At 32.5% G+C, this 12,164-nt stretch overlaps 1 protein-coding gene across 2 annotated transcripts in view; it reads right to left on the bottom strand.

Annotated features, from left to right (window-relative positions):
• Positions 1-12,164, bottom strand: part of DYNC2H1 (dynein cytoplasmic 2 heavy chain 1) — a 371,095-nt gene that overhangs the window by 14,255 nt on the left and 344,676 nt on the right. For both annotated transcript variants that reach the window (XM_031016281.3, XM_031016282.3), the window contains 2 exons: positions 9,405-9,514; positions 8,343-8,424 (listed from right to left, as the gene is read on the bottom strand). In XM_031016281.3, coding sequence (XP_030872141.3) covers positions 8,343-8,424; positions 9,405-9,514 — 192 coding nt within the window. The remainder of the gene's footprint in view (positions 1-8,342; positions 8,425-9,404; positions 9,515-12,164) is intronic.

The following is a 12,164-nucleotide window of genomic DNA, read 5'->3' as shown; positions in this document are numbered from 1 at the left end:
GTATTTTTCCACTTCTCAAATTATCTGCGTGATCATGACTTAAATGTACATCTTTAAGTAACATTTAACTGGATTTTATTTTTTCCCCAATCTGATAATCTCTCTTAATTGGTAGGATTAATATGTTTACAATAGTCATATATTTGGTATTATTCCTATTTTATATTTTTTTCTCTTTACCTTTTTTTGCTTTTTCTCCTTTTCTGATATGGATTGTATATTCATTTTAGTGTTTTACCATCTACTTTTAAATGCATAATTAAGTGTAAAACTTTCTAATAAATTCTTAAAGTATTCAGTACTGAACATAGTATGAATTTTAACACATTATATCTAATTGAATTATTGCTGTTTAGATTTTCAGCTTAAGCATAACATTTACAGTCAATATTTAAGTTACTTAAATTTAAGTTAAATTACACACTAAAATTATTTTGTTAATTTGGGGTTCACTGTTGTTTTAGGTGTTCATTGCTTTCTCTCTGGCTTTACTTTTTGCAGAAGTACATGTTTCAATATTGCTTTCATTGAGGCTGTACGTGAGTGGTGAATTCTTGTGGTCTTTGGGTTCCTAAAGTCTCTTATTGCTTTCATTATTGAATTATTTTAGATGGCAATAAAGTTTAACAATTATTTTTCCTCATCAATTTGAATATATTATTTTACTGTCTTCTGACATCTAGTGTTGTGAATGAGAAGTCCGCTGTCAACATGGTGATTATTTTGGTAGAAAATCTGATGTTTTATCTGGTAACTTTGAAGATTTTCCTCTTTAATTTACTTTTGTTTATTATTTTTGGTACTTTGCGGATGCTTTTCATCCAAGAACTCATCATTCTTCAATTCTGGAAAATTCCTGAATTAGTTTTTCAAATTTCTCTTCTCTGTCATTCTCTCTGTTTTATACTTCTAGAAATCCTTTTAGAAATGGATTGGAGTATCTGAAACTATTGTCTTTGTCTCATAACATAACCAATTTATCATGTCTTCTTCAATCATATCTAATGTATAGTTTATCAATTTTTTCATTTAAAGACTACATTTTTCATTTCTGACATTACTTTCAACTATAACTGTATTATCTTTCCCTGTTTCTCCTCCAGAAGTTCTTGTTATTTTGTACTGCAAGTTATTCCTTCATGTATCTGTTCAAGGAAACTAAAATAGTTAACTTTTTTGTCAGATTTTTCTATAAAATTAACAACAAACTAATTGACTAGCTGTTTCATCTGATGATTTTGTTAGTTTTCCTTTTTGGATTAGATTTTTTTTCCCATTTACTTTGGATTTTGGATTCTAGGTTCATCTTGAGCAGTATTTTCCCTCCATAGACCTCTGTACTGTCCCTTCCATATCTACATACATACAATATTTATAATGCCAGTTTGGGGGTTCTGTTCTGGCGATGTTGGGATACTGCAGATCTCGTGGATAGGTAGTGAGATTCAGCATCTAAGGAGTCAGGCTATTTCTTTGTCGTTCAGCTTTCTTAAGCCTACAGATTTCTATAATGCCATAAACTCAATCAGTGATTCTGCAACAGCTTTATTTTGTTTGTTTGGTTATTTGAGGCAGGGTCTCTCTCCCATTGCCCAGGCTGGAATACAGTGGCATGATCATGACTCACTGCAGCCTTGATCTCCTGGACTCAGGTGATTCTCCCACCTCAGCCTCTTGAGTAGCTGGGATGACAGGCATGCACCACCAGGCCTGGCTAATTTTTTGTATTTGTAGTAGAAACAGGGTTCTTCCATGTTGCTCAGGCTGGTCTTAAACACCTGGGCTCAAGCGATCTGCTTGCCTCGGCCTCCCAAAGTGCTGGGATTACAGGCATGAGCCACTGCTCCAGGCCTGCAACAGCTTTATTCAGTCTCCTTTTATTGGGGAGATGGAGAGCCTAACCTCAGAACTGGATTCGACCAGCAACAAGCCTGGTTATAGTCCTATGTAACACTTAGCACTACTAATTCCTTTTACTCTAAAAAAGCCATGCTTCATTGCTTCCTAATTCTGGACTTATAGCTCAATCTATCTGTATTTCTGGCCCTACTTATAGTTTTATTTTCTGTCCTGTTTCTGACACAATGTAATACTTATCTTGTATTTCAAGCCAGCTAAGGTTTGTGATTTCCTTTTTTTATATTTTACCAATCATTAGTATATATTTAGATAAGAGTGGATGAATCACAATCTCCCTGGGCCATCTTCAGCGGTTCTCAGTTGTTTACAATATATTGAAAGAAAAATAAGGTTTGTACTATATGTGTTAGGTCCATTTAATTGCAAACATAATTTTTAAGAAAGAATCACCATAAAATATTATACTGATCTGCATGATTGTTTCATAGGTTTATTCACTTACTGAAAATTCATAAAGCTGTACTCTGAAATTTGTACATTTTTGTGTATGACACTACACTTCACTATTAAGGTTTACCCCCTCCTCAAAGAAGAAAAAAGAAAGATATACAGGTCAACATTAAGAGGCGTCACATATATGCCAAAGACCAGAGACAACTGCACATGAAAAATAAAATAAATGCAATTTACTGAAACATTAGATATACAAGAAGCTCACAATGATACTTAAAGAGAAAATGTCACTGGACACTGCTGGAAACTATCAACAGCATCTTTTGAATATTCCCAGTTTAAATGAAAAAATTAGGTATTCTTTATTTTCAACAAAAAATGTATTTCATAGTATCCAGGTAACTAAATAGACCTAATTGAAGCCTCTTTGCAGAAGAATTTTAGCTAATAAATGTGGAAGGAATAACAAAATTAGAAAAATCAGTGTGCAACCCTAGTTATCCAAGCAGTGATCTATTAGATGAAATACTGATGAGAAACTTTACATGAGGAATGAGGCTGTCACTGCCTGTACACATGAATCAATGTCGGCATCACTAAAAACAAGAAAACAACACGTGTGTGCCTCATGATACAATGTAAAATGAAGAACACAGTGCCACTTATGAAGTATTTTTGTTGCCCCTCCACACAAAAAAAATCAATGTAATTAGATCTTTGGAATTAATTTATGTTTATAAGGAATGAGAGACAGAGGAACAAAAGTTTACTAACATAAGGAAGCAAGCAGATGAATACAGAATGTACATCATTCTACAGGAGAAATGACCCCACTCCTGTAACAAACAGTGGTAATAAATGAAAGGTGGAACCTGATTTAGATATAAAAAGACTTAAGGCACATCACCAAATGCCATGTTAGCATCTCATTTCATTATTTTGACCCTGATTCAAACAAACCACTGGAAAGAGTTCTTTTGGAGACTGGTCGATATTGTTTTGGACTGAATATTAAATGATTCCAAGGAATTTTAATTTTGATATTTGTGATAATACATTATATTTAAGAAAAAATATATTTTTAAAGAAACACATTCAGAACCATAGAGGGGTAAAATAAAATGATGTCTGAAATGTGTTTTAGCAAGAGAAAAGAGAAAAAGGTGGAATGTTTCTTAATCTTAAAACCTTGGAATATGCAGACTCATTTTACTACTCTTTCTTCTGTATTTGTTTAAAATACTTAATAATAGAAAGTATTAAACATTATTGAAAAAAAAAACCTTGAAGACCAAAGGATGTTTACATTTTCCTAGGGAATTGACTGTTCCATGCAGAGCTACAATATAGTACCCGTATGTGCTCAGCAGCCATATGTGGTTACTGTGTATACTATACCGCATGTGGCTACTGAGCACTCGAAGTGTTGCAAGGGCAATCCTCTCTCAGCCTTGGAGGAAGATGTAACATGCAGGCTGAACAGGAGCTTGATTTATGTATTTTGCAATATCAAGTTTTCAAGTACTATTTAACACATAATAGATCAATAATGGCAGGAATTTTAGAGGGCCATGTTCAGGAACTGAAAATCAATACATAAATATGTTCTCTCAAGTAGGTCTAGAGGGTTTAAGATATTGATTGGTTTGGAGAACTACAGCCTCACTGTTTAATTCAGTCTATGGTGATAGAGATTTAAAAAAAAAACTAATAAAATTATAGTGATAGTAAAATTCAAGTATAATTCAAATCCAAAGTTCTCCTATTGAAACAATCCCCTCTGCTGAAAAACATAATTAAAAGGAGCCTAAATGGACAAATGAACTTACTAATTTTGCCAAGTGCTAACAGTGAAAGCCTTACAAAGACTTCTTCCCTGATAACATTATTGGAAACTGCAGGTGAGAAAGTTAGAAAATGTGCTTTTATAGCTCACATGAATGGACCAGAGAGAGGAAAAGTTCTGTCGAGTTATCTTAAATCTCATATGTAGAGATGGCTTTTAAAATTAAAGTCGTAAGTATACGTGGAAATACATTACTATCAAAAATGACAATTATTTTCTAGTCATTATACCATGCTTATTTATGTTACTAAATATTTACAAGTGAATATTTTAATTCTTAACAATAAAATATCTTTTAATGAATCCCAAATGAAAAATAAAAGAATTTTGCTAACTGGATATACAGAACTTTGTATGAAAACATACTTGGTTTTCTAACTAAGAAACAAATATTTCCTACTATATAAATCTTAATCATATATGTAATCTGAATATATATAAAAATATATATTCATTGTATATATAAAAATATATATTCATTATATATATACAGATTATACATATATATTCAGAGATCCTCATAATAAACATGTCAATGAAGTTATTATTGAAATCTACTCATAACTGTGACAGCCAAGGCTCAGACTGCCCCATTAATTGCTTAAAAATGTCACATAGCTCTTTTTCAGATACTAATATTATAATCTTATTTTACCATCAGTGCAGCCCACCCCCCGCCCCACCCACTGCCCCAATGTACAAAACAATTATATAAGCTTGGGATTTTCTGGTTGTGCATGACTTTATTCCCATTTTGAAAGGTCAACATACTTTGGGAAATATGAACACATTTTGACACAATAAAATTGGTTTCCCTTGCTTATTATACTCCTAAATTAAAAAATGATGCTATAATTACATGCATGGTTCACAGCTGCCAGAGACTAAATATACATGTTTTGTGTTCCCTCCCTCTCCTGACAATTGGACAGCAGTGTATGACCCACCAGTAATAGCCAAGGTACTTCTCATGAGCTAGGGGCTAAGGTTAAAATAAAATGTCAAGAAACTGGGTGTGGTGGTAGGTATGTGCCTGTAATCCCAGCTACTCAAGAAGCTGAGGCAGGAGGATTGCTTGAGCCCAGGAGTTCAAATTCACCCTGGGCCACATAGCAAAACCCCATCTCAACAAAACAAAACGACAAAATTAAATGAAAGAACACTTTTCTAACTCCTTCAGCTTTAAGTGAGAATTTTATGGCAGTTTATAGAGCCAAAAGGGAAAGATCTAGCTTGTTGGTAATGATCAAATTTCTGGCACACTATACCATTGTAGCCGATGCTAGGAACACCTACTACAGTGCCTCTCCTATTATAGGCGCTCAACCATTCAGAAAGGGTTTGATCGAATGCTTATTATGTAACGGCTATTGTTACTACTCTCACGGGACTTACATTCTACTAGAATAAGACAACAAATATAAATAAATGACAGTATGTTAGAAAATAGTAGTAATATGAAAACAAATTTTTTGAGCAGGAAATGAACTATATGAATGGCATTTCTAATAAGTTAGTTGTATAAAGTTAACTGCATTAAAGAACTATAGCCAGGTCATATGCAATGGCTCACGCCTGTAATCTGGTCGCTTTGGGAGGCCGAGGAAGGTGGATTGCTTGAGCCCAGAAGTTTGAGACCAGCTTAAAGTTTTTAAGTGGAAAAAAATGTTAAGAGGGCAATTCTATGTAAAGAAATGGGAAAGAGGAATGGCAAGGAATGATAGTGTAAGAGGGGCTAGTGATACAAAAAAAGGTTGGGGTTGCTGGGGAAAAAGTTTCCATCACAGACTTTTAAATTATTTTTGTTAATGTTTGAATGATTACCTGTTATTGTAAAAATAATGGATTTTAACAGGAAAAAGAGCTAAGAAAAATTTGTACTACCAAAGAAATAGATCATCATAAGTGGCTTTTTTTTAAACCGTTAACTAATGTACTCACAAATTATAAACTCCCTGAGGACAAGATTTTTTATATACTAATTTTTATATACTATATACAGGTTGAGTATCCCTTATCTGAAATGCTCGGGAACAAAGTGTTTTTGATTTTGAATTTTTTTTTGAATTTTGGAATACAGTCATGCATCACTTAATGATGGGAATACATTCTGAGAAATGCATCATTAGGTGACTTCAGTACTGTGTGAACATGAGAGTGTAATTAAACAAACCTAGATGGTATATAGCCTACTACATACCTAGACTAGATGCTATAGCCTACTACATACCTAGGCTACATGCTACAGCCTATTGCTCCTAGGAAACAAATCTGTACAGCATGTAATTGTGCTGAATACTGTAGGCAACTGGAACACATGGTAAGTGTATCTATGCATAGAAAATATACAGTAAAGAGAGTATAAAAGATAAAAAACATCCTATACCCGTTCAGGGCACTTACCATGAATGGAGTTTGAAAGAATGCAAGTTGCTCTGGGTGAGTCAGTGAATAAGTGGTGAATGATGTGAAGGCCTAGGACACTACTATATATTACTGTAGACTTTATAAACACTGTACACTTAGGCTTAATAATTTGTTAAAAATAATTTTCTTCAATAATTAACCTTAGCTTACTGTAACTTTTTACTTTATACTTTTAATTTTGTATACATCTCGTGTTTATGTTTTAAGCTAAGTGTTATTTATAAAAGTCAAAAAGTTAAAAAAATTAAAAGTTCAAAGTAAAAAGTGTTTTGAGCAGGAAACTAGAACTATATGAATGGAATTTCTGAAACGCTAGTTGCATAAAGTTAACTGCATTAAAGAACTATAGTCAGGCCAAGTGCAAGAGCTCATGCTTGTAATCCTAGCACTCTGGGAGGCCAAGGCAGAAGGATCACTTGAACCCAGGCATTTTAAACATAAACACTTTTTACTTTATACTTTTGATTTTTTGCATATCTGTACAATGTGTTTATGTTTTAAGCTAAGTGTTATTTACAAGTCAAAAAATATAAAAATATTTTTATATCATTATTTTTTAAGTTTTTTCTTTTTAAAATTTATTTTAATTTTTACTATTTAAACTTTTTTGTTAAAAATGAAGACACTGACGCACACATTAGCCTAGGCCTCCCACAGGGTCAGGATCATTATTATCAGTCTTCCACCTTCACATCTTACAGCACTGGAAGGTCTTTAGGGGCAGTAACAGGCATGAAGCTGTCATCGCCTATGGTTACAATGCCTTCTTCTGGAATACCTCCTGAAGGACCTGCCTGAGGCTGTCTTACAGTTAACTTTTTGAAGAATATAATTAGAAGGAGTACACTCTAAAATAATGATAAAAGGTATTATATAGTAAATACATAAAGCATGAACAGTTATCAAGTATTATGTGCTATACATAATTATATGTGCTTTACTTTTATATAACTAGCAGCGCAGATTTGTTTACACTAGCATCACTGCAAACACAGGACTAATGTGTGCACCAAAATGTTACAATGAACAAAAGACGTCACCGGGCAATATGAATTTTTCAGCTTCATTGTAATTTTATGGAACCACTGTAGTATGTGCAACCTGTCATTGACAAACATCGTTATGCAGTGCGTGACTATTTGCACATACACAAATGAACTATCTTGGGGATGGGACCCAAGTCTAAACACCAAATTCACTTATGTTTCATATACATTTTATACATATACCCCAAAGGTAATTTTATATAATATTTTAAAGAATTTTGTGCATGAAACAATGTTTGCGCACACTGAACCATCAGAAAGCAAAGGTGTCACTATCTTGGCCTCCCATGTGGACCAAAATACGACAATATGTGGTATCATATTGGCAATCAAAAAGGTTCAGATTTGGGAGTGTTTTGGATTTTTGGATTAGGGATGTTTGGATGCTCAACCTGTATGTAGTTTATTGTACAGTAAATATTAGGTTCAATTTTAGAACAGGTAAAATGCATGGTTTGTATAAATTTGTGCTAAAAGTTACACTTTCAAATATTGTATCCCTAAGATTCTTATGTTTGCATAAGAGTCTGTATTTTCTATTACAAGTTGTTTCATGCCAAATCTTATTTTGATTTTTCAGATAGATAATACAATCTAACTCTACTGATCTTACACTATAAACATAGGTCACTTTGAGATCAAAATTTCAGAATCTCTTATATCAGTTGGTGATAAGGCTGAGATTCCAAGATCTAAAATTAGTCTAGTACCTTAATTTGTAGCTTTGCTTCTTGCAGTCGACCTTTCCATGAGGCTACAAATTTAAGGCTATCCACAGAACGACCCACTGCCCTGTAAAGGTAAAGCATCAAAGTCACAAATCAATAATCCTTAGGAATTAAAATATGAAGAGTAACTGAAGATATAGTCCTATTTATTTAAAATTAAAATATTTACCATGTGTAAATAATAATACCATTAAACTATGCATAATATGTCAGAGTTCACACTAAATTTTCAAAGTTAACTGTCAGTCTCCTCTTTGATGCTGTAAGTTCCTTAAGGATAAGGCCTTTCTTTTTTTCATTTTTAAATCCTGTTTTGACCATGACCCTCAAATGCGGGCTCACGATGGGTGTTCAATAAATGTTTATTAGCCGAACTGAAATTTGATGTTTATAATATCCTGAAGCAATACAAACTGAAATACCCCTGAGAGTTACTAAACAACTAAATTTTGTTGAGGATATTTTTAGTAATGTCCCTTTTATTACATTCCAACTTGTTAAAAATTATATATGATATGATAATCTGAGTGTGGTAAGAAAAGGAGCTTGATCTTAATCATCAAGTCCTGTTCTCCACCAAGGAGCCTAGTCAGCACTGTCCAGCAGAATTTTCTGCAAAGATAAAAATATTTTCATGCAGTCCAAAATGGCAGCCACAAGCCATGTGGATATTGAGCACTTTAAATGTGGTTAGAGTTACTGAAAAACTGAATTTCAAATCTGATTTTTACTTTAATTCATTTACATAGGTCCATGTGACTTCTGGCTACCATAGTGGACAGCACAGGTATAGATAAATGATCAAAATTATAAAAGTTACATTTTATCTTTTTAAATTTGAATAAAACATATCATCATTAAAAGCAATGCTTTTTTAAGCTAAAGGTTAACTGTATGATTTAAAGTAGAGAATAAGAAATTAACATAACTGTGTTTCGATAATAAATTTATTTCTTGACAATCAAGGGCAGTGTAATAGGAAGTCAATAAAGCAAAACTAATTACCGTCAGGGACAAATAGGTAAAGTATTTCATTTTAATTACCTTGCAGTTTCCTGGCGAAGAGCATTAAGAAATGTGTCTGGATGGAAAAGTTCTGATAGGTCAAGCGTTTCAGAGAGAAGAGCCTGTTTTTCAGCTTTATCTACCCAGTTCTAGAGGGGGGGAAATATGAACATATAAATACACACACACACTTATAAGTCAATTAAAGACTTAAGTCATTTTCAATAAGAAAGTAATTCAGCTTCCAAAATGCTCTGAAATGGTATCTAGAAAATATATATATATAACATTTCCATTTTACATCGTAAAGTCTGGCATTGCAATTTGGCATAATATCCATCCATCTTAAATACGATTCCTTGCACAATTGTTTGTTGGTAAAAATCTGCTCAAAGTAAAAAGTCCAAAAGGTGAAAATTAACCTAATGTACAGCACCCCATTTTGGGCCAGCACTTGTAGTGTGCTGACGAAATACTGAGCATCCAGGCCTAACTAAAAAGTTCTCTTGGCAATGTAAACTGAATAAGGGTTCCAGTTCCAGATTTGATGGTGAATTTGCCATCTTACAACAGTGGAGGGCAATGTCCAAGAAGAAATAATTTTGTGTTAAAAGGTGTTTTTAAATAATCAACTCATATTCCATTTGGAGAAATACATATCAATATAAAGTGTATTTCATAAGCATTTTTTAAAAATTGCCATTTGGAACAGATAACAAAAACAACAGAAAGTCTGTGTAACACTTACTATATGCTTTCCATGTATTAACCAAATTTACACTTACCATGACCCTGCAAGTTAGTATTAGTATCCCCACTTTACAAATGAGGAAGTGGAGGCCCAGTGAGGTTAAGGGTCTTGCCCAAGGTCAAATAAGCTGCTGGAACCAGGAAGTAAACTCAGGTAGTTTTAAGTGACTTGTTTCTCTGTAATATTTCCTGCAGGTGATAATATCCTTTAAGAGACAGACTGATTCAGAAATCATCAGTAAGCTATTAGTTCAGCTGGTGTACAGAGATGGTACTATAGTAATGTCAGCGATTAAAAACGTACAGAATCCTCATTTACTCAGTAATTCATTTTGCATGATTTATAAACAGCCTAGAAAAATATGTGTTCATTTAATTTATTACTGTCATAGGATGTGTTTCATGTACTGTAACACCCTATTATTTACCCAAGCATTTACATCTCTTAGCCAGGTCTAGAATAGAAGAAATTAAAACCTCTAAAGCTGTGTTTGCATTAACATCTTAATGCATTTGAATAGTACTCAGAAATGTTCCTATGTTCCTCTACCAATGAATAATATGTTTTGTATAAACAGAAAAGACTTTTAAAAGATCTTCTTAGCGAAGCATAATTATTTCTCTTGGCTATATCCTTTACAATGATAGCGCTTCATAAAGTATCTATTTTCAATTAAATAATATTATACATAGCATATTTATTCCCTATCAAATAATTTTTATTAAATTATCTGCTTATTTCTTTTGCTAGCTAAACGTAATCAACAAATTATACTTAACTGTATCTTTATTATAGTTAATATTTATTCCTGTTATTTTATAACAGTTATTTTAAAACAGTCATTTAATAAGTATTTCCATCTATACTACTATTTCATTAATGCTGTAAAATTAATTTTGAATTCAAATGTCCTGAAGAGTTGTTGCCAGTAATGAATGTGTATATATATATATATATATATATATATATATATATATGTTTAAACTAACATGGCTGATAATCAGATTTTCACTTGTTTGAATAATATAATTTGACAAGAAGGGAAAGCTCTTTTAGTAAAAATATTATTAATCTATGGAAAAAATAACTTGTTAAGCTATTAAGCTTAAAGGTAGACTAATGCAAATGTGTTATTTAATGAGATAAATAACAAAGATTATTTTAGCATGCATAATATCTTTGAACAGCAAACGTCACAGTGCAGAAACGATAAGCACATTTTTTTCTCTTAACCACATTTATACTGATAAGCATGAAAATAAAGAAGTAAGTAGCATTATCTTTAATAACCAGAAATATGCACACATAAATTGGGCTTTGAACAAAGTCGTAGGCATACTAACTGGCAAATATTTTTCATAAATGTTCTTTACTTCACTCTAAGTTATGGGCTATGCCCCTTTTAAAGGATTAGGTTTGAGATTAAACATAAAACCTCTAGTCCCTTCTATGACTATGAGACTATATACCCACAATTCTTCCAATAGCATATTAACGGATATAACATGGAAGTAAGTGAATAAATAGCTAATAGAATTGAACAGCTAAATGGGCTAGGCAATTTCTCGAATATTATACACGCACAAACACTTAGAATCACAGGCAGTAAAACTTCTAAACTGGAATGAATGATAAAGATTATCGAGTTTACCTCCATTATTATAACATAAATGATTTTCAAAAGTGATATGATATTGCAATATTTTATTTTTAAAATGTTGATTATATAGTAGGATTTATGAATTCAAATCACATTCATTTACTCAGAAGCATTTACTGAATGCAAACAGCTTATTTAGTTAGAGGAGATGAGACATACAAAAATAACTGTGAAAAACGATAGTAAGTGGAAAACTATTTAAGAAATAAATAGTAGGTCATAAGAGTTCCACTCCTTTATGGACCAAAATATACAGAATTTTGAAGGTAAAAGGCTATCCTAGAATATTATGTAGGTAACTTATCAGTAAATTGTAATACAAGCAGGTATCATTTTTACATAGGCGAGAGTTCAGAAAACATACATGTCTGTATCTCTTTCTAAAAAA

The sequence above is a fragment of the Gorilla gorilla genome, chromosome 9, assembly GCF_029281585.2.
Source record: "Gorilla gorilla gorilla isolate KB3781 chromosome 9, NHGRI_mGorGor1-v2.1_pri, whole genome shotgun sequence".
Lineage (NCBI taxonomy): Eukaryota > Metazoa > Chordata > Mammalia > Primates > Hominidae > Gorilla > Gorilla gorilla.
Note: the sequence above shows the minus strand (reverse complement) of the source record. Positions and strands in the feature narration are given on the sequence as shown.